General features: G+C 41.6%; 1 protein-coding gene across 3 annotated transcripts in view; it reads left to right on the plus strand.

The window, feature by feature from the left end:
• whrna (whirlin a) overlaps positions 1–16,726 on the plus strand; it is a 151,249-nt gene extending 134,523 nt beyond the window's left edge. Inside the window, exons 9-13 of one of the 3 annotated variants that reach the window (XM_037117958.1) lie at positions 857–931; positions 3,625–4,204; positions 5,597–5,763; positions 8,034–8,156; positions 16,226–16,726. In XM_037117958.1, the coding sequence (XP_036973853.1) occupies positions 857–931; positions 3,625–4,204; positions 5,597–5,763; positions 8,034–8,156; positions 16,226–16,408 (1,128 nt within the window). In that variant the 3' untranslated portion in view covers positions 16,409–16,726. Of the gene's footprint in view, positions 1–856; positions 932–3,624; positions 4,205–5,596; positions 5,764–8,033; positions 8,157–8,877; positions 9,217–16,225 lie in introns of those variants that run through there. The other 2 variants (XM_037117959.1, XM_037117960.1) reach the window with 2 other exon arrangements.
• The last annotated feature ends 7,479 nt before the right edge of the window (positions 16,727–24,205 follow it).

Here is a 24,205-nt window from a genome sequence, read left to right on the forward strand (position 1 = left end):
TCACTGGATGTAAATCATGTTCTGCAGAATTGCCTAATATGATTCCCAGGTAGACTGAGACACACACACACGCACGCACGCACACACGCACACACGCACGCACGCACACACACACACACACACACACACACACACACACACACACACACACACACACACACACTGTGTGGATGGTAACTGGTGATGAACACGATCACACACACATGCAGGCACAGCATGCTCTGAGTGCTTACAGTGCAAAGCAGCATCTCGGCATGTAGAAAGTCGATTGACTCTTGTGATAAATAAATTGTCTGTAAGTGCTCCATGTGTAGCAGCGAGGGGTAATTAAGCTGAATTGATGAGGCTTTTGTTTTGGTTTAGTGGCAGAGTTAAATGAAGGGCAATGTCTCTCTGAACTCTGCTCCTCTGCTCTGAAATCACATTGCAGATCTGTCGCAAATAACCTCCCCTTCACCACGGCAGTGAGATTGAGCTGCCAAATCCTGCTTTGAACTGAGCTGATGGTTCTTTATCGATTTCACCGCATGTGTGTTTAGCCTGTGGAAGAATAGATGATAGCTGTGAGTGTGTCTATGTGTGCGTGCTATATTTCCTCACCGTCCTTTTAATCTTAGAGATTGGTGAGCAAATGCAAGCACATATTGACGTCTTCCTCTGTTCTAGGAGATGTGGATCATCCACCAAATCTAATTTGGCATTTGTTTTGGGACAAACACACATCTGTGTTTAACATCTGCTCCCAAGATTTCTCTCTGTCGTTTTAATCACTCTCCTCTTCCTCCACCCTCTCTGTTTCTCTGCCTCTCTTTGTCACCCTCCCTACTACCCGCCTCATTTGCCTCTAACCTCTCAGAACGACAGCGTGGTGGAGAGTAACCAGGATGTTCCTCCGGAGAGTCTGAACACGCTGCTGACCGACATCTCTCTGGTGAGCCTGGCAGGCAGGCCGGCAGGCAGGCTGGTGCAAATCCTGCTTTTGCCTGATAAAGATGGATGTGACACAGGGGAAGAGAGGAGGGTGGGAAGAGAGGAGGGTGGGAAGAAAATGGAAAAAAGGAGAGAAAAATGCATAGAGGAGAAGGCAGAGACGGAGATGTGTCTGAGCCGCAGGCTCTGTATTGTGGACTGAGGTGGAGTGACACAAGTGTTTCCACTAAATGATAAAGAAAGAGGAGAGCTTCAGGATAGTAAATGCCAGTCTAGCCTTTCTTTATCTTTTCGTAGTTGATCATTGTGAGACCTGGCATGTCCAATTCTGCTCCCACCTCTCCATCTCTGCACCTTTGGGTTAAAAGAAACAAGAGATATCAGGAGGTCTCATGTTTACTGTTAACAGCAGGATAGGAGCAGAAGGTCACAGAGAAAGCTTTTAGTCTCTCGTCGTCCATGGCTGCCTGCAACTCAAATCATACCTTACTTTTCTTTCATGATGTTTCTTTTCTGCTCATTTTACGTTTCTGTCCATGCACCAGTGAGCCACTCATGTATCAGTGTTGTTCATTTCACTGTTCAGTTTCTGTTGGAGCACTCTTGCCTTGAAACACAGGAGACCGGCAGAATGAAACCAACGAGCAACGACGTGTTCAGCCTGGTTTGGATGCATGTCTGCTGTTTTATTCGCTAAAACCTCTGGAGTGGTTAAACAGCTGTTAAATACAGTTGTGTAAGTGAAAGATGGGTGAGATTTGCAAGGAAAAAATAAAACAGTGGGTTTAAACTTGGCTTTTATATGTATATCCTCTGCGTGTGACCAAGTTGGGTTGTTAAGTAGGTGATGTGAGGGGGATGCCATCCCTCTTGCTAACCTGCAATCCCCCCTTTTCTATCACTTATAGCAAGCTAGAATCTATGGCCCCGACCATGGTTCAGATAACTAAAGATATTCCCATTAACGAAAGACAATTAACAAATTGCTTCCTGGGTTTAATCATACAGTCAGCTCTTTTTTCAGTATGATACTAGATAAAGGGTTCAAAGTTAGCAGTTGAACAAAAATTGGGACTGTAGTATCTCCCTATTTATTTCCCTTTATTTATTTATATATATATATATATATATTTTTATATATATATTTTTTTTTTTTTTTTTTTTTTTTTTTTTTTTTTTTACTAGTTCTGAAAGGTACAGATTCTTGAAATTGGCAACTTGTCAACGCAAAGTCACTCTCCGAACACGTGGGGGCTGCTAACTGCTAACTGCCACTAAACGTAGCTGCAGTTAGAGAGTTAGCTCAGTTAGTAGTCCAGGTGGTATTACGGCACAGGACAGGCTTTGGCTAGCTGATTAGCTAACTTACCTGTTGCAGTAAATGTCTCTGCAACACAGCTGACAGATGGCTTTGACTTTATGTCAGAACAGTTATTTCTACACTTTCTGTAATAACATAATATATGTTTAAAACCATATTGCACCTGTAAAGGGTTCTCTCACCCTATAACCAAAAAATGTTTTGCCATTTACCTCTGATAGCATTCTGTTTGTGGAGCCCACAACATTGAAACATTACATTTAAAAAAACAGTATTATCATATCTTTTCCAATTAAGCATCCCTGTTGTTCTGGGAAGAGTGAAGAATGAAAACTCTTGACAGTGTGGAATATTATGTGGATTATTCAGCATAAGGCATTGAGGCTATCAGCAGGAGGTGTCGCAGGACACATCTGGGGTGGATGGTGTTGTCTTTACATCAGTAGTATTAGAGTATTTGTAATATTTGTCCTCCCCTGCTGGTTCAGTGTTGTGGAAACATGACATATTTTGAGAGCAACATAATAGAAACTCAGAGCCATTTAACAAGTATCTGAATGTCTAATTTTGACCTATATGATCTGTTTCACCCTCATAAGAAAACAGACAAAACTTCTATCTTCTTCTATCTAGTTATAGGCTATATAGCATGATTTGCTAAATTTAGAGGAAAAAATATTGACCAGCTGCTCTGACCAACAGCTTATGTGACTGGCCATTGCAGTGGAACATCTATTAGTAATAAAACTTTTCACAGCAGGGCCGCTGATTTTTTTTCTCTTTTTTCTCTTTTTTTATTTTTTTGGGCCGTACAGCCTGAACACATCACCCACACTAATAATAACTTTGAGGATTCCTTTTTTTCTGGACAGACATTACTGTCGCTGTAGGATTTTTTAAAGATGTTGTTTTTTGATGCTGTGGCTCGCACAAACTAAACCTAACTCACCTCTACTGTTTTGGATTGGCAGCAGAAATCTCAGAGAAAGATATCCGAAACCTGAAAATCGAAATGATTGTATACAACTCTACATACCTTTAACTACATACAACCTAAATGAAGATTAAGTAATTCTAATTGCCCTCATGCAGAGTAAATGTTTGAAACATTCTTAGCAGATCCTAGTTCAAGAGTCTTTGTGCAAACTGATTGTACGTTGGTGATGCAGAACATTTCTTTTGGACTTAAGTGAATATTTGACAGTTGACGGTGTAAATGGATGTAGTAATATCGTGCCCTCTGGCATTGGATTTATGTACCAGAGCTGATCCGATTTATTGGATTACATTTTTCAGCTCTGTAATGCACACAACACATTGCTATCACATTTTTACACCCCTAATCAATGAATGAATATATCCTCTCACCCCAGGATGATGTACAGTCCACCCCAGCTGAATCTCCCCCCACCTTCAAGCCTCCGCCCCCACCAGGGGCGCAGAGGCACCCCAGTAGACGGGAACAGCTCAACAAATGCCCCTCATCTGAATCATCCCATTCAGGCCTGTACTTCACAGCCCCCACCTCACACAACCACAGCAGGGAGCCAGGACACACCGCCGCCTCGCCCTCACTACACCACAGACATCCCAGGGACCCATCTCGGGACTACGCGGCCGTCAGAAAGCGAGACCCCCCGGTACCTTCCAAGAAAGAACAAATAACAGCTGCTCAGTTGTCTATGGTCACCCAGCACCACATCGGCCCTTTCCCCAGGGTCCAGTCCCCCAGCAGAGGCACCAAACCTGCCGCCCCATCCCCTTCACCTCCACCTCCACCCCCACTCCCAGCTCCTCCTCCGCCCCCTTCGCTGCCCCTTAAGCCAGTGTCCATGTTCAAAGCATCGGCCGCCTCCTCTCCTGGCTCTAAACAGCAGTTTGTTACAGTGGAGGTTCACAGGCCAAACGCAGAGCCCGATGTCAATGAGGTGCGCCCGCTGCCCCAAGCTCGAGGTGAGGACTGTAGAACTCTGACATTCATAAAGGGTCACATTTGAGTCATTATTGTAGATATAAAATAGATATATAATGTAACAAATACAGTGATGGAAACGAGTACACAATTGTTATATATTTTGTTGAGATGTGTACTTACATTATCCTAAATTTTTCAAACTTTCAAAACCAGAGAAATCAGTAATTTTATTCAAGGTAACACTGTGTTTTATTTGGTCACTTGTCTTTATAAGACAGGAGAGAGTCAGGGAAGGAGGGAGGAAGGTGGCAAAATGGCTTAAAGTAACATAAACATTACTTCATCAACATTAACAATTACTCTATTCTACTAAGTGTCCCAAGCCAAGTCATGTCAGTGACTGAGGATGCATCATTTCAGAGCTCTGGGAAGAGTTCACATAAATGGAATGCAGCCAAGATTAATGGTATAAATTCCAAGCGTGCTTTTCCAGCTTTGATAAGTCAAAATGTCAACCGTGAAAAGGGTCAATTGAAAAACTTCATCAATAAAATCAAGTTAGAGTACTTATTTTGATGCTTGTGAGTCCATCTCATCCTGGACTGAATTATCTTGAATATCTCCGGAACGGAATGCGGCCATCATTAATGTTATGAATTCCACCCGTGTTTTTCCTGCTTTGACAAGTCAAAATGGTGGCATCTTTGGTCGGTGTTTAACAATGAAGACAACCATTCCTATGATTCCTCTCTATTCACATCTCATTCACTGTAACTAATTATTTTAAATTATTTATTTCAACAGTTTTACTCTTGATACCTGTATTTATACTGTAATGCAAGACTAGTGTAGCCTAAAAAATGAGTGACCAGCATAAACCCAACCAACAAAAAAAAAGGTAAACTCATTTATTATTTTTAGCATTTGAGCTGTATGTATGTTAAATGTGATCATTGACCACAGATACAGAAACAAACTTTTCAGCCACACTATTTGTCGTGATTATGAAACATTCAGATCAGATACTTCTGTGGGGATTCATCGTTTACTGATGGTGTCCAAACTCTGAGGCTTTGCTAATTTTCACTGTCTGCAATAAAAAAGCAAAAATATGTAGCGTCACTTATGTAGAAGATGTGTATGACTATCAAGTGGAATCTTTCCAAATATGCATTTATTTGGGCTTAATGTGCTTAAATGAGCAATTACCCAAACACTGTGTATGACTGCCACTTCATGCTTCACTAAACATAATAAGCTGTTAATCTTGTATTAAATCTTAAAATCAGATCATCGTTTCAGAACAAATTCAAAGTCTTACTTTATTTTCACAGCGCAGTTATAGACTCACAACCAATAAAAAGGGATGGCTTCGGTAAAATAAGATTGAGATTCTGATCATCGTGTACTGTGTGCCTGTTTGCTCTCAGGAAGCGCCCTGTCTCAGCTGTCAGACAGCGGCCAGACCCTCAGCGAGGACAGCGGGGTGGACATAGCTGAGTCAGGACACATCAGCAAAGACAGCAGCTCCCATCCCTCACGCACACGCCACCCCCGAGACACGCAGGGGGGTGGGGGGGACAACCCCTCAAAACCGGTGAGGGGGTGATTCAGAACAGCTGTGAGCCAAACGTGGAGGGATGAGTGGAGTCGTAGTAAAACTGAGGAATGAATTCAGTTATGTAGGTGTGTGTATTTCTATCTTTGTGAGGACCAATTTGAGTGGGACTTTTGGAATCCTGGACACATTTTGAAAGTGAGGACATTTTTGAAAATTGAGGACATTCTTGGAAAACCTTTTTGAAAGTGAAAAAAAAAGATACAGTACATTTTCCCAAAAAAATGTTGATGTTTAGGTTAATACCCAGTTAAAGGGTTTAGGTTAGAATTAGTTTCAGGTTAATGATAGTTAGGAGGTGGAGAATGCAATATTGTAGCTCTGTGGGTCCTCATAAGTATAGATGTGCAAACATGTGTGTGTGCGTCAGCTGGAAAACACTAACCAGTTGATGATCAATGTTCTTTATTGCTTATTCTCCTCCAGAATCTGTTCTCAATCCTAACGTGATCTCTTCTCTCCTCCCTCTGTTTGCTCACACAGACTGTTTTCTTTGTTTCGCTCATTTGTTTATTTGTCACTCATGTCATTCATTCGCTCACATGCTCCATCATTTGTTTCATCATTCACTGCAGTGTAGCGTAATAAAACTCTCAAATCGCTTTCTAGTTCTTAATGATTGATGGGAGGAATAACAAGTAAGGATGGGAGCGGTGTGATTGTTTATGATGAGAGAGGGCCGCTGCATTCAGTGCCTGTTTTAGATTGAAATTGTTAGGCTAGAAATACAGAGGCTGAATGAATTTACATTTTGTTGTGAAGGAATAGGGCATTTAACCTGTTTGTTTCAAATAAGCGTGTGCTGAGAAGACAACACATGTGCTCATGAAAACTAACCTAAATAAACCTGAAGCAACATTATTTAGAACTTAATTTTGTGAGACTCAGCGCCCCCCAACAGTTTCTGAGTGCAACACCACTGTTGTAAATACAAATCCTGGATCTGTAACAATTTATCAGATGGGTGATGTTGATGCCTAACTACAAACAAATCTCATTATGTCCTAAAAATCTTATGTGTTTTGAAAATTTTTATGTTGAGGTTAACATGTATGTTACGCTGTCATCCTACATTACAAAGCGCAGAAACAAGTGATGGGGGGGAAAAAGTAGCTGAGACAGAGACTCTATTCACCTTATTACAAGACACTGTGCCATCAAAATGAATTTGAAGCTGTTATTTTAAGATAAAAAGTGACATAATGTTGCTTTAATTAAAACATTTCTTTAAGGTCCTTGAAATAGTTTTCTCAGTGTCAGTTTTCTCATGTCAGTCAAATGTCACAGCAGGTTAACTGGTGCAGGATTGTGGGCAGTTGTGGAGAAGTTACTGAAGAAAACTTTGCAAGCCACACACTATGTTAAAGAGAAGAACTGAGTGTGAGCGACCAACTAAGTTCCTCCGTTCCTCCATTCCATTAGCTTATGTAGTATTTAGCTAAGTGAGTGATTTTTATAGAGGGGTTTGATTTTTTTCACCCTATTTAAGAAGCTTAAACAAGTCTTATGTGGTTTCTTGTACATATTTTAAGATTTATATATGCCTGGTACTGGACTTATTAGTAAAAGTTAGTTTTTAAAAATCAGTATATGCCTGTATCTGCCAGCGTCAATCGTAAGAATACAGATTATAATGTTCTAATTTCAGTGCAGGAGAGACTTGAAGTTTCCTGCAATTAGATGGAAAACATGTGTGCCTACTGACTCAGAATCAGCCAGAATGAGTTGAAAAATATTAGCATATCTTAGCATATCAAAAATCAAATATTGGGCATCCCTAAATGTTGAAAAACTGTTTTTGAACAAAGAATATTTTGTTCACTTTCACCAACTCAGTTCACATGAGGCTTCAGTAGCATGTCAAAGGTTTCAGGGTACATTTCTACTAAATACTAACAAACAATCAGCAAATCAGCATATGCCTTGTTAAAAATGAGTAAAGGGGTTCTTCAAATGTTTTTTTTCTTTTGTCCTCTGATGTGTGAGGCTGTTATAAATAATTGCCCAGAGATTGAATATGTAGTGTTGGTCTTTATCAATGTGTTAATCCACTGGGGAGACCCCTGAGTATGTCTGCTCAGAGAAAACAAAGCTCTTCTTGGTTAAAAGACAGGAAAAAAATACATGTAGGCACAGAGGGAAAGCAGACACAGGGAGAATGTGTAATGTTAGGAATATACTCAGATTTATAGATATGCATGAATAATGTTGTTATGTTATAACTTGCGCTCTTCTCCCCATCACATTAGCCGGGGCTATTGGAGCCCACGTCCACACTAGTGAGAGTGGCAAAGAGTGCCAGCACACTGGGTATTGCCATTGAAGGTGGAGCCAACACTCGCCAGCCACTGCCACGGATTGTCACAATACAGGTGAGTCAGCATAATATTTAAAATAATACCTCCACTAGACTCACCTCTACTTCACCCTTTCTCCTTTGTGACATGCAGTCAGCTCCATTTTGCAGAATATTCTCCTCATAATCTCAGCTGTGTTTATCACATCCTGGGTGCCTTGTTTGACTGTCAGTGATGGCACCACGTGCCATCACTGACAGTCAAACAAGGCCTTCCAGGTGGGATTTGACATCCTTTAAAATTTTTATTTGGATTCACATGGACATTCCTGCTAATTTAACTAGCAATACGCATGGGAGATTAAACTATATAGCACATTTTATAGAAATGTTGAAGTGTGGCTCTGGTCAGGTTTGTAATATTGAGTTAAATGATGAGGGTGAACAGAGTCACATCAGCAGTTGCAGCACGTCGGCATTTTGCAAGACTACACTGAAACATGGTATATGGCCGGACAGGGCATGTTCAGGGTGCTATGCAGGCCAGATTGCTACAAAGATATTAGTAGTTTCTGTAGGGTGAATTCTTGGAATGTTCATCTGCAATAAGGGTTGAGCGATGTCTGCTGAATTTACATAGAACATCATGATGGAAGATGATGTTTTTACTTAGCCATTCAACAAAGTACAGGAGTAACATACTGTCCTGTGTTTATTACGTCGTTCTGCATTCACCCCCCTCATAGTTGTTGTTAGGTACTCATTATTGTGTTGATTTCCATTTTTTACTCCATCAGGAACACTGTCAACCTTGCTCAAGTGAGTAGGGTAAATGCTCACCAGCTCACCGCTGTTGTCACCACTGTTTCCCACAGTCACTATGACAGCAACCGCCAACTGTCTCACCCAGCCAAGAAAACTTTGCAGGAAAATCTACTCTCACATACCTGCAGGTCAAGCTACTGATACACATCAAAGTGTTAGCTATAAAAGGGTCTGTGTCTCTCTGAGCTACAGAGCTGTTGCCTCTGTCTCTTGCCAAGGGACTACAGTAAATTGTAAATGTAAATGAGCTCATTGTTAAGTCTGATACAGCTAAGAAGCTGCGCGCTGTCCGTGTCAACTGAACAAATACATTAAAAAAAGACAATGTTCTCTTCATCCATGTTCGAATTTTGCTTTCATTTCAATCTCGACTGAACATCTGCAAAGTTTCATTACCAGTGTTGGAAACAAACCTTTTCATCTACCAGCCACTTTCCTTTTTTCTACAATATTTGAGTAAATATTTGAACTCTTAAGGAAGATACAGACATCCTCTCTTTCTCCCACTCAGAAACAGAAACTCTATCCACATTTGGCACTCGGTAGGTGGCTTTTAAATCACGTTGTGATGGTAGAGGTTCAGTCGTCCATGGCTGTCAGTGATCAATCACTGACCCAAACCTATCTAGAATTTTCTGCAGTGGTCTCAGTAATGTTTCCTCTTAAAGTGTCCTGAAGTAGCACATCACATGACCTGGTTAAGCCACATTTGAGTCAAACACGTACAACACTTCCCATTCATATCGTAGATGTTTTTGTCAGAAAGAAACCTTTAATGAAGCTGAAGCCTTCAGTCATCAGACACAAGTATCCAAAACCAGCCACTAAAAGATCTGAAACGAGCAGCAATCAGTGATGGGAACAGCTGTAAAGCCTCCCTGAGGATGTAACTGAGGACTGTTTGTATCTATTAATTTTGAAAGAGTACCGACCAATAGTGCAACTGCATCACTCAGTCATTCAGTAAGTCGGGGACAGACTTCTCTGTTAATAGGCCTGGCCGTGCTTTGGTGCAATCCGGCCAACCGCTGAATATTCAGATGTCCTGGCTTACAGAGTGAGATCCAAATAATGACAGCTTAACTAGAAATGACAGGTAAATCACCTCTGAACAAAGCTTTCACTGTGGCTGGATGTGCATATATCTGTCTGGAATGGTAACTTTGCAAGTCAACAAAGCCTTGTAATAGCTCAGCACTATCTTTTGCACTAATCATGACTTAACGATGTGGAAGAAGGGAGTTACAATTTACAGATCAGTGCAGTGAGCAGCCACAGACTTCAGTCCACACCCCCTTCAAAGCCGTCTCTCAGCCTCCCACTCCACAGAGGTTGTGATTGAAATAAAAAAGGGTTGCTGATTGCGAGAGGAGGGATAAAAGGATTGGAAATCAGCACATTCAAAATCAAAGAGTGCACTGGAAGAAAGTGTGATAGAAGGATGCAAAAGAGGGGAGAGAAGTGTGAACAAGGGGAGGAGAATTTGTACAGATGAGTATGTGGTTGTATGCCGCGTTTCACTGTTTGGTTGGAAGGTCATTGCTGGAAGGATGCATTAGGACCAAAAGTAAACAAACTCAGTTGCTCCCATTTGCGCCCATGGTACAAATACCTAAACAAAGACAGGAAGATGAGATATCAGGTGTTCCCCCTTTGAAACAATTGATCAGATGCATCTGTGTCTAATTTTGTCTCCTGAAGAAAGACGACAGCTCGCCTAATTTTATTTCTGAGCTGCTTCTTTGTACTCATTCACTCAGATACTTAGAAAAGAATTTAAGAATAAGGAAGGCCAGCAGCGCAGCTTTGTATATTCATGCGATTGCCATCCTGTTATGTAAGCCAGGATGTAAGCACACAAACAAGAAAGTTACACCTGAGAAAAGAAGCTTCTGAGTCATCTCAGTCCCCATCAATACCTCTCCAGCTCACAGACATTTGATTGAGAGACTATTACCCCTTTCACATTGAACAAAAAAATCAATTAACACCCACTTCTAACTTCTAACTTCAAGCTTTTGTCTTCATTAGGAAAACTTACAATCAGCATTCATTTCCAGGTCGAATGACTCTGCAGTAGTCACAGGTAATTATATGCTCCAGCTCTCATTAACTGTGATTAAAAACACCTGGATGGATAAATAATTTTCTTCCCTCTTCCATCACAATGCTGGCAGGTGAATGCTTTCCACCCATCCCCGTAAAGCAGCGCTCCGACATCAGTCAGTCAGTGTTGCTTTAGAGGAAGAGACTGAAATAAAAGATTTATTCTTTTAAAGTGACCAGTAAATTTGTTACTGGCCTCCATGTTGTCTCTGCCAATAACCAATCCTTACCAGCTGTCTGATCAGTACTGCACATGTGAAACTCTCAACAGAGATAAAAAAGAAGCAAGATGTCTCACTCCTTATGTACTTCCATCATCAGCTCTGGGAAAAAAGTTGTCCAATTCAGAATTGTAGTAAGACTTTTTATAACAAGTTTAATGACATCTGTGTGTAGTGTGATTAAGTATATGTTCTACTGTTTCCTCTTTTTCCAGCACATTTGTAATGTGGAGTATAATGGTGAAGGTGAAACTTCTTAATTTAAGTGGGTTTATCTGCCTATTTAAAACAACAACAACAACAACAACAACAAAAAATAACAACTGCATATTCATGCTAGTTTTGATGCAAAAATGGCATTACAAAAATGAAAAGGAAGCTGATTGCAATGGATAATTGCAGAGGGAATTCCCTGTGGCATTGGCTTTTAGGGACAAAGACATAAGGAGGTCTGAAACTAAATTGAAATTAATTTCATGAGCTCAGTCTAACAGAGTTAAAGTTAATTCAAAACGGTTGATTAGATTAAAACTGTTGCATGCTATCCACAGAATGCATAAGTGTCATCCATCAAGTTTGGTTTGCTGAGCTGCAAACTCAATGGGACACAAGCGAGACTAAGCCACGAGTTACACAATACCACTGCTACATCCCTGAACAATAACACCGTGTAGCTTCACAGTTATTAAGAGACATTAATAACGCGTCAGCCTCGAGGTCACTTGTTACAGATATGGAGGGAGACTCTCTGCACGTTCAAGTTTCAAGGTGAAAAAGTGAGCGGTAAAAACTTTGCTCTGTCAGCGGGGAAAGCTAACTCAGTGTTATTAGGCCCTTGAGCAAGGCACACAACCTCGGCACTTCCTAGAGTCAGGAGCAGGCATCAGGATGACAAATCTGCTCTGAAAAAATTCTTTAACTTTGTTTCTGGCTTTCTGATGGGCATCAGTTCTATCCGGAGGACATGATGGCATCACATCAAACACAGTGCCCTGTACAATATACGGTCTCTCTGCAGTGGTGGAAGTAACACAGCAGAACCCTCTGGCTTCTGTATTACCTATCTCTCTGGGCACAAGGGCTCTCACCTCAGGTCGCCTCAATCATGCCTGCTGAGGATGAAACACAGATGAGTAGGGCCGCTGCTGGGCCGGCCAGTTGTTATCAGTCGGCATTGCGTCTCCTGAGGTGACAACCCCTCATCACTGCCATCTTCCCATCAGGACACTCCACTAGCTCAAGGTAATTGTTGTAGGCTCAGTAAATAAGAGATGTGATGATGCCGTCCTGTCTGGAGGCTGTTGCTGGTCTTTTAAGCCATCCAAGTTGCACATAATGAGGTCAGCTGTCAGAACGTGGAGGTAAAACATGGAACTGATACAAAGGAAAACATGGCTCAGAGTCTTACTTGATGATGAGACCACAAGAAAGTGGAACTTGCGACTTTTATCTATAGACATGTTTCATTTGAGGTTCAGATGAAGTTTAAATCGGCATTAGTGTGTTTTTATGGATACTTGGTGGCAGAAGAAGTCCATAACAAGCAGAGAGACAAACTGCTCTAGTCGTGTCTGTATGTTCTCCCTGTGGACTGCATTCAGCCTATCAGAAAATAAAAAGTAATTTACAGATAGCCATGGCTGATGTTTATCTGTTGTGTCACACTCATTTTGTGCCGGCACACTCGTGAGTTACTGGCTCGTGTTATCCCTGCCATCCATCTGTTAGGCTCCTGAAAAATTCTCCTCATTGAGTAGGCAGTCTTAAATTGTTTCATGAATTTGTGCTTTTTCAAAGATAATGTAAAGAAGGGCTGAATGGCTGTTAAATAGCTCTTTTACTTGCTATGACGAGGATTTCTTTGAGTCTCTGACACACATGGGTGGATAAGTAACAATAGCAATAGCTCAGTCCGTAGGGACTTGCCTTGGGGACTTGAAGGTTGTCGGTTTAAGTCCCACTTGGACCAAAAATGTACGATGTGGACTAGTCGTTGGAGAATGCCAGTTCACATCCTGGGCAATGCCGAGATGCCCTTGAGCAAGGCACCGGCCCATAACAGCTTGTTGGGCACTGTAGCATGTGTGGCACTCGGGATTACAAATAGTATATATATTTTTTTAAAAAGAACATATGCTACAAGTGAGAAATAAGCATTTGAATCTGTTTTTCCACCAAACTTTGAACAGGACCGATGAGAAATTAAAGGGCTTCTCCTCATACTTTAAGCACAGCGCTGAACAGTGTGTGAGTTGTCTTTTCTTTCTGCGATTGATGGAGTCATTGAAACTTTGAGTCATTAGTTGACTAGGGGTCGACTGTAGCAGCTAGTGCACACCAGACTTCTCAGCTGCAGTATATGGAAGATGTATTTTGGAAGTAGGCAAGCCACAGTCAGTGTCACCAGCAAACTGTGACCCAGATGCCCAAGCTGCACTGACATAATTCCAGATGTTTGCAGTACAGTGGTACAAGAGTGATTACATTTTGCCTCTCAACATGAAGAAATCACTATTTCTCGCACAACCACTTAATGCTGGTAATGGATGTCAGTCATCCAGAGCAGAGACGTCCGAATTCAATGTATTATGAAAGTAATTTAGACAGAAGCTGTTCTGAGCTTGCGATTAAAAATGTGGAGAGTGCTGATGATTTCCACTTCAGACTGGAGAGTGGGAGAGAACAGCAGTCCTGACTTCATCGCCTGATTCTGTCCTTTGGGTGTGTAACCTTAGAGGAGAAGCAGATAGCAGAAGCAGGTGAACAAATATGACTTTTTATCAGTTTTGTTCCAGTAATGCTGGCATCAAGTATTCTGGAGATCTACTTCATTGAGTGAGAGCTCCAGAGCACAGGGAGGCCTCAGATCCTTACTTCAAACAGATGATAGCCGCCTCAGTTCAGCAGTTCAGACTGTGGGCACAGAGACTGAAATTGATGGACTTCCAGAGTTATGATTGATACTGGTGGGACTTTTTGGCCATGGATGGATGGATGCTGGTTCTTTCCCAGTCTTCTGATTTTGCTGCCTGAACAGAGACTTACCCAAGAAATGAGACATCATGAGTCCTGTACCTCTGGGTGTCAGTAACAGACGGCAGTTGTCTAATCACATATGAAATGTGTGAAGATATAGCTGCATAAGGTTGCCTGGAAAGCCTTCATTTTTGTTGACCACACATGAGGCTGCATACACTTACTGTGGAGCCTTCGCTGTGTGCTCTGAGGGGCCCGCCTGCAGGGGTGTATGTAGGTCTATTTATGTGTCCATGTGGCTGTGACTGTGTTTCTCTTTGACAGGGTGCCTCTTTCTGTATTCTAATGAAGCACCTGTCACATCTATAGAGGACGTTTAAAACTGAACTTGGGATTTTGAAAGAAACCTTGTTTATTTGGGTAGAAACAGCAGTCTGTTTGGCAGGACAGCCTTGGACCTGGACTGCAGTTTTGATATAAACTTCATTTCTCCTCTTGAGATTTTTGCCATAATGCTTCACCCAGTGCGTTTACATGCATATCTTAGTCAGATTACAGCCATAGTTCGACTATGCCACTCAATCAGACAACTGCAATTGTCCGAGTATACTTGCAGGTGAGAAAATCGCATTATTGGCCGAAGCATGTCATACCACGATATGATAGGTGGCGCTGTAGTCATTTCACTAGTCACTAGTGGTAACAGACACACCTCCGGCTGACCTCTTTACCTCACCAGCTGCCTCGGCATTCGAGAAAGATGCAGTACGAAGAGCAAGGAGAAGCTACATCTTTGTACATTTGGTATTTGGTGTACATGATAATTACACAAGCTAGATGCACATCTAGTTTGCATGGCGCTCTTGCTTGCGGTTATTTCGGAGGAAAGCCGCCATCGCTGTCCTTCTACTTCCAGCCGGAAAAAAGTCTCAAGCCTGTGCAGAACGCAAAATCCAATCCAATCCGATAGAACGTATACATGGAGGAGTAATGTGACTATCAATTGAATAATCGAGGTGTTTTAATCCAACTATGAGAAATCAGATCCGGTCCAATTTTAGTCAGACTAAGGTGTATACATGCATCTTAAAAATCTGATCACAGTCGGACTAACCCAGTAATTCGGTTTTCTTGAGTGTCATGTAAACGCACTGACAGACAAAGATTTCTTTCAGGGGAAACTGCAGACCAAACACATGCTGCTGTTCTAAATAAAATGTCTGACCTATCAAAGACTTCTGCTGCAATGAAAAATGTTGTCTCTGCTGCAAAGATGGCAACCAGAGATGACATATGTTCCTGCTCATCTTTTTATATAGCCATCTTGGTATGGTTAAATCGAACTCAAAAACAACCAGACAGAGAGTGCCTGAAATGAAAGCTCTCTGTTCAATTCACAGTGGATGCTTGTGTGGTTTATTTGTTGGCTGAGCTTATGTTATGCTATAAGTATTTAGGCAGGGAAACTCAGCAACATTATCACATTATAACAGCATAAAATGATTCTTTTTGTCCGGTTAATGGTTGTTCATCACTATTTTTGATACATGAATTCCATTTGCATTCTTTCTTTACAAGCTCACTGGGCCACCAGAGGAGATAGATAAACACATAAGGCACAGCTAGATTGGCACGTAAGAGCTGATTTAGCACAGCTGCTCTGTTGACGTTAGCGGCACTCTCTCAGGCATGTGTGAGCTGACCAATCAGAGCAGGCTGGGTTTGAGGGAGGGGGGTCTTAAAGACACAGGAGCCAGGAGGGAGCATTTCAGGCAGAGGGGGAACACAGTGCTGCAGCAGTGGACAGGATGGGAAAACTGATGTGTTTTTGAGCATCCAAGCATGTTAACCTATTCTTGTAACAATCCAAAACGATCAACCTGAAAAGGAGCATAATATGTCTCCTTCAAGTTCTCTTAAAATTAACATTTTCTCTATATTTGTGTGTGTGTGTCTCTCTCTCTCTCTCTCTCTCTCTCTCTCTCTCTCTCTCTCTCTCTCTCTCTCTCTCTCTCAGAGAGGTGGATCAGCTCATAACTGTGGTCAGCTGAAGGTGGGTCAGGTGATCCTGGAGGTGAATGGAGTTTCTCTGAGGGGCCGTGAGCACAGGGACGCCGCACGCATCATCGCTGAGGCCTTCAAGACCAAAGAGAGGGACCACGTGGACTTCCTGGTGACCGAGTTCAATGTGGCGCTATAGCTGAGTGGAGGAGGAGAGAGGACGATGACAAGGACAGCACCAAGAGAAGGAGAAGAGTCGGAGGACAAAGCGAGGGCATGGAATTCAAGGGTCTATTTATTCAAATGGCACAACTCTTTTAGATAGACATAAACAAACCACCAACTAATCTCTGAGCCCTTCTCCTCTCCCACTGAAACCCCAACTTTGAGTCTGGACACGTGGCGCTCAAATTTACAAGGTATTACTTCTGCTGTGGACTTCGTTCAGGATTCTCCTCAACGTGTTACCTCCCCACTGTGAGACTTTATGCACTAAAACGGAAAGTAGTGAAACCTATACCTTTTGTTTGTTCTCTCAGTGTTAAAAACCCACTGGAACGTCTCGTAGCACTCCCACGTCCCACGGTCTGTTTATTTTATGTATTTGTTGCTTCTGTCTGAGAGACAACTGCACACCTGGGACTGTATCATGCTCGACTTTACAAGCTTGGATTTGTATATGTAAAAATGAACAAATGTAGATACAGATGCATATATACTGTACACATTAAGATATTCCTATATGAATTATAAAACCCGTAACCTCTGTTGCATCATCAACATATAGTATATATATATATATATATATATTTCAGAGATGATGATAATTCAGGCCATCCTGGCGATACAGGACTCTACAAATTTTACAGTGATGCTACCGACCTTTCTGTGTATTAACACCCTTTCACAAAAAAAAAATGGATCAAATCATGTCAGAATTGCAAAAATTTACATTACATGCTCACCTTTGTTTGATCAGACATCAAAAAAGACACATGTGAGTGTGATACGGGTGAAAGATCTTCATATGGTTATCACACAAATGTGCATAATTTCCTGTTTCCTTTTTCTTGTCTCCATGTGTATGCTGTTTGAGTACACTTAGCAAGCTACATTTGAAAATGCTGTTTACGTGTGAAAACACCATGCTGCATCGTTTCCTCTTATTCCCTCATGCGTGTAGAGGCAATCTGAATGCAGTGCGGGAAAGGCGGACCCAACCAGTAATTATTAACAGTAATCTACAGGAAGGCAATTACAGGAAAGTAAATGGTAAATAACAGTTTAAGCAAAGTAAAAGATGGTCTTGCGTGTCAAATACATGGATCAGCTTGGTCATCGAACAAGCCAGGGGTGTAAGCACCGTTCAAATTAGTGTTTACTTACTATATAGTGAATATTTATGGTAACAGCTTAAAACTGGCAGCCATAAATCATTTTAAAAAATGTGTTTGATTCCGTGAAAGACTCAAGGATTAAAACGTTAAGACACTTAAGAGGCAAGATTCCCACTACACACTAAAACACAAGACTGCTGTCTCCAGTTTCATTCACTCAAGAGAGCAAATTTTAAAAGCTCAGTTTTAATGTGTTAAAAAAAAAGCTGGATCACAGATATGTTTTCAGATTTGGCCAGTTTAGTGGAGGTACTCTCGGAGGGGATGATCCCTCAGTTTTTCCTTCAGACTGTTCAGCTCAGCTTTGTCCTGCTCCTACTCCCAGCGCTGAATAACAATTGATAATTTTATTTTGTAATTTCATAGTTTTAATTATTTTCACCCTGGGGGTCTTTCTGAAGCCTTGCTCAGTGCAGCAATTACGCCCAGGAGGGGAGTAATGAGACATTTAGAGGACGACACAGCCAAAGACTTTAGAAACACTCCTCCACACATGCTCAAACATGGAACGTGTGTGTGCACGCACGGATTTATCCATTTATAGAAAAGCAATTAGGAGATAAGCAATCAGGTAGAGTGAGAGATGGAGCGAGAGAGAGGAAGTATAAGAGTGAGAGAGTGACTCAAATAATGAGCGAGACGTGATTGTTGTGGTGGGGATGATTTGCTTCCTCTCAGGAAGAGTGGAAGCACTGGGAGGATGTACGGCAAACATCCTCCATGTGTCACTCCAGAGACTCACATTCGGCTGCAGGTAGAAATAGAAAGTAAGTGGAGTAATTAATCTGAGCGTTGTGTGTGTGGTATGTGTATGTTTAATGTGAGCAGTGTGTGGCTGTCTGTGGTTAATGGATGAAAACAGAAAAAAAAAAGGCTCAAAACAAGGAGACGACAAACAAAGACAGATGTAAATTTCATGAAGGGGGCTGCTGTAGAAGACACATCGAGGAAGTGGACTTTGCTTTTTGAAGAATGCCGACAGAGCAGCTGTGTGAGAAATTGCTATCAGACAGTCCTTAATCATTCTGGTGACAACTGAGAGAACATGCATTGTTTTTACATCATATCCCGGCTGTCTGTCTTCAAAATGTCAAACCTTTAATGAATGAAGAAACAAATGCTAGGGATGCACTCGTAGGGTTTTTAAAGGTCATGCCCATTTCAAGTATGTTTTCCCCCGTAATGATCCTGAGATATATTTGTGTTTGGCTCTTAATGAGGAAACTCATCAGCCTGGTCAGTCTTTAGTTCAGTGAACAGTGAACAATGGAAAATAACTGCCTCAGTTGTCCTTGCTGGAATATGTTTATTTCAACAACACAAATCTGAAATCTGAGAACATTTTAGTACAAATAGCATGCCCGTTACAAAATGTATTCTTGCACATGTCTCAGCTTCACATGGTACCAAAGCTTTGAAGAAATCCCACCATATGGGAGGTTCTGGCCCACTGTTTTCCTCAATGCATATAATGAAGGTGAAGCATTTCTAATGTCTTCAGTTTCTCTACCAGACAGCCTGAGCCTCCTCAAAGTATGCCAAGTGTGAGGGTCCCAGAGGCCCCGGCCATGACAGCGCATACTCATACATTGCTTCACATCCAAAGAATTTTTATTTCCCAGTTCTGTTGCTGATTTTGCTGCCCAAATTGATTTTGGTCACTAAACGGTAAAACAGAACTCCACGAGAAGCTGACATGTGCGCCATTTTCACATATTTGTTATCTGATTATGTTGATCATTCATTCTCATTTCATTTTGAGACCTTGTTTACTGAATATTGCTCCCAGATTTAGAATACTGACAGAAAGAAAAGTAGAGGCAAGACAATTGTGTGAAATGTCAATGCAAATATGCAGTTACGTACAGTACATGCACATTTGCCTGGGTGGTATGAACTGATGCAGAGACACATTTGTGCAAACTGAAACTGTTTGAACCTGAGACGAGCGTATAATCATGCACCTGTTTTGAAAATATACAAGGATGAAAGGACAAAGGAGAGAAACCGGATGGAAATAACAGAAAGAACCAGAGTTTCTGGTGAGGTCTGAGTTTAGTCAGAGGCTGAGCTGAACACAGACACACAGGTACCCATGGTGTGTACCAGTGTACCAGGCTGCTTGCTAACATGCATGGATACTTTGGCTGTTCAGAGGTCAAGCAGTCAAACTTCCCTGAAATATCTGCTTGTCTTTCTGTCTGAACACACAGTGGACCATACAAGATACGTGCTTTTAAACCAAAACAATAAGCAAAAACAGGCTAAAACAACTCAGCAGAGCTCCAGAGTAGGTGATTATTCTCTGTGTTCCTGTGTTGCATTACAGAGAGTCATTTTATTCATTGTTAAGATTAAAAACATTTATTCACGCAGCTTTAAAGAGAGGATGAGAGCATAACCAAACTAGGCTTCCGCACAGTAAAAACCCTCTTCTAACAACAGACAGAATTCCTGCCTGCAGCTAAGATATCTTCAGTTTTGGTTATGGTCATGTCTAATTCAAAAACCCTTTTTATGGTAACTTTTCCATCTAACAGTCTCCTTTTTTCAGCTACCGCACATTTCAAAAGTGTTTTGGGCACAAAGAGACAGGAGACAAATGCATATGTTGTCTGTATATTAAAGGACCACAAACTCAAGACAAAAGTACATGTGTTGTGGCTGCCTTCAAAACTAGAGTTTCATGAATGTTTCAAATTCTCTCTGGCTCTCTGGAACGAGAAGTTAAAAGACAGTCGACATAAAAGCAGTGACATGATACAACTGAAGAAGTGAACGGAGAGGAGATAAACCTCTGTGTGACTGGTGTTTTGCAGATTATTAAAAGACAGTCTGCTGCTGTAAATCCTGTAAAATATCAGCAGTTAAGGCTTTAACAGTAACTCTGACCCTGTTGCAGGATTTATATCACATTTTATAGGTGATTCTGTCAATTTATAAGTCAAGAGAATGATTAAAAGCTGCTGTATTAAACTCTCGAGCCAGTTTGTATCTGAGGGGAAGTGGAAATGCCCTCATTTATACAAATATCTGTCTCTAAGATTACGGAGGCTTCTGAGTGCATCAGTTAATTTGATTTGGAGACATGTTTAGCGGCTGCACACTCAGGACGTGATCAAACAATATCTGGGAAAATAACGTATTCCCTACCGCCACCGTGAGGCTTAAAATTCAGGATGCACCAGCGTATGTGTTGGTGTGTACATGAGTGTGTATGTGTGAAAGGCATAAGGAGGTAGATAAGAATACAGAGAGAGAGAAAGAGAGAGATCCAGACAGATGAGAGCTGCGGCGCGTCCTCTCGGTGGAATAACTCTCCGTTAAACAATCTAATCTGGAAGCAATCGCAGCCACAGAGAGGAAGAATTCTCTTTTTCTGAGATGAGAATTCAGGTCTTGCGTGACACCCCTCCTCTGGGAGGAGAGAGGAGATGAGGTGGCCAGCCTTTTGATGCAAAATTATATAAAGGGTTTAATTTGTCCAGTGCATGGAATATCTTTATGTTTGATTTGATTTAGATTCACTTTCAGGCAATTTCACTTTCAAGTAATCTTAAGGACAACTCTTTTATGTAATGGTTTGAGGGAGCTCTCTCACTTTGAAGGCTATTAAAACCCTTTTAAAGCCCTTTGGATTGACTCAAAAATGCAAACCGCACGAGATATCCTAATCTAATAACAGATTTTACAATACCAACAGAATAGTTACAGTATGAGAAATATAGAGGATTTTTTTTTTTTTTTTTTAACAAAAGCTTTTTTCTTTAAGAGATGAGGCAAATGTATTGTCCTCATTGTCAATAAATCCCTTGAAAAGACCAACAATGAGTTATTCCAGGCCGCTCTCACTCCCAACGTATCAAATACAGCAGCCTGCTCAGTTGACCTATGCTTCCAAGTGAAATTCTGTAGTTAACCCTCCACTGCTGTGGTTCCTCCAGCTTCCCTCTTGCATAGTAGTAAAAGTGTCTGTGGCCCTGTGGTTTGTATGTCTGCAGATGTTGCCTCTTTTCTGACGGAGACACGGGCAAACGTGAGGCAACGCAGCACTCGGCTTTCATTGCAGCGTGTTCTGTGATGTTGGTTTGCTGTGTCTGGGCCCTCTAGAGCACGAAAAGTCCATGCTTAGGTCATATATGGGGCTTTCCTAGTTGTGTGACCAAGACACAACATTGAATTGTTTTCAAGATAAAAACAAGGTTCCATGAGTAATTTCACTTAAATAGATTATGTAACCAAAGTTATATAATTTAACGTTATATTATTACAAAGCAGGCTCTTCTCCTGAACCTGACTAGTATTTTTGTGCCTAAACCTTACTAAACTGTGACTGTTTGACTACATTAATAAAAGTCTAAAAGTCATACTATATCATAATTTATTGAATGTGTGTCAGCAAGCATTATTCTGAAAGTTTAACAGGTCATTGAATGTAGTTTTTGTGCTCAACTTGACCAGGTAGGCCTTGATGATGCTAGAGGGCTAGCGCTGATGTTAACAGGTTAGAGCAGCCACACTGGCAGCGCACATCTCTCTGCAAACATAAACCTAAAAAAGGGGGCCTGTATGCAGTCATATCAACATCATACCAGCGCTTCTCTACAGTTTTGATGTCTGTATCTGTAGAACATGTCACAGACGTGAAGAGAATACACACAGCCTGTGAAGAACTCTCTTTTCTTTTTCTCCACCCCCCCACACAGGACACACACACCAGTGATCAGTAGAAGCACAGCGCTGCCGCCGCCACTCACTGAACAAACAGCGTGTGTGGACAAAGGGTAAGGCCACTGACCAAGCTGCTGTATTTGAAGAGCTGGGAGTGAGAACGTGTTTGTTGTCCAATCTTTCAGTACTTTGTAACTACTTTACCTTTTGTTTGGTCTCAGCCCTGAGCACACTGACCATTCTTGTTACTAAAATCAATTCATTGTTGTTTTTGTCCCTCCATGGGACTTTAAAGTTAAGTCTTAACCTCTGACAGAAGAAGACGAGCATCCCAAATGTTAAATGTAAGCAGCCACAGGAGAACTTTGCCTAAAAATAAATTCCTAAAAAAGAATTCAGAATCATTTTCCAAAGTGTCTCACCAAAGAATAACTGGAGAGTTATTCTGACTAGTTGTATCCATTCATATATGTGGAGCCCTTATATATCTTCAAATACAGCCTGCTTCCAGTGTGTGAGAGGTTGAGATTTTGGAGATGCATGGTGTTCACAGAAATATGACAACATGCTTTAATCATTTTATTGAAGTTCAACTGAGGTAAACATTTTTTCCACTGACCTGAGAGTCACACCTTCGATCACTGCAACAGCTGCACGTGTCCATTAATGCCAAAGTTCCCTTGAACAAGACACTGAACCCCCACCCTGCTGCTGGCTGTACTGCGCTCAGGTGAAATGTAGATAAATGCAAACATGTCTCAGAGACAGTCACATGTGAACGCTTATGAACAAAGCTCTGCAGGAGGAGAAACAGCCATTATTGTACTAACCCTTCATCTATTTATCAACACATTTAAAAACCTTATTACAAGCGCCGAATTGTCCCTCCTCATCACATCAACCTCTCGAGAGTTCACTTTTAAAATGACCCCGTCTCGTGGACACATGTCGATAGCGGCTCAGCCTTCTCTTTGACCTGATATTAAAGGGCCATCCAGGAGGGAGGGATGATGGAGGGCAGCGATGGAAGCTGCTGACAGTCTCATTAATCAGACACAGAAACAGAGAGGTGCTGGCCTTGGCTCTGACATGAGACACGACAGCTAAGACACTGACTTGTTGCTCGCACTGTAGCAAAGTGCAACAGTTTGCCCCCCACCCCACCCTCACCCACACCCACAAACCACTGCTTACCCACAAAGGTCAGCCTCATCAAGCACCCACCACCACCCGCTGACTCTATTGGTAATGTTTATTTGTTTCACTGTGTGTGCCTCCTGCTTTATTAGCTGCACAAGTCAATTTAGTTGTTCATTTCCCCACCCTGCGATCCTCTCCAGCTGCCTCCTTTTGCTTTGTTTTCCTCTCAGTCAGTCAGTCAGTCAGTCCATCTGTCTTTTTGCCTGCTTCCTGCACATTTTAACGAGGAGTGTTGTACAATGACATGCTATTTATACAGAAAGTGTGTTTAATTTTTCAATAAAGATAACTGCACAAAAACTAGCAAGCTGTCTGCTTTCATTTTTGAACTGGGAAACATGGCATTGTGGAGGGGCGGTCTCATCATGTTGGTGGGAGGATGTTCCTCATGGTGCTCGGCCCTTTTGTTCCGATGACAGAAGGTCTTAAAGCCCCCTCCTGTCAAAAATGTCTTTATCTTGTTCTTACAGTTGAATGTTCGAGCTTCACTGTGTAGAATGATGTATGTGCAGAGTTTGACACTAGAAGACTGATTTCACGTTAAAGTGAAACTCTAGGCTTTTTTTTTATGAATGTATGAGTCACACCTTCATACAAAAGCAGAAAGAAGACTCGATACTTCACAAGTAAAGCCTTGGTTGCATATTGGCGAGAGTTTCACTTTGATTTGCTCTAAGTGTAAATCACTGAAAAGCCCCCAAATTTAGGAGGCGGGGCTTATGGACATG

The sequence above is a fragment of the Acanthopagrus latus genome, chromosome 12 (genome assembly GCF_904848185.1).
Source record: "Acanthopagrus latus isolate v.2019 chromosome 12, fAcaLat1.1, whole genome shotgun sequence".
Classification (NCBI taxonomy): Eukaryota; Metazoa; Chordata; class Actinopteri; order Spariformes; family Sparidae; genus Acanthopagrus; species Acanthopagrus latus.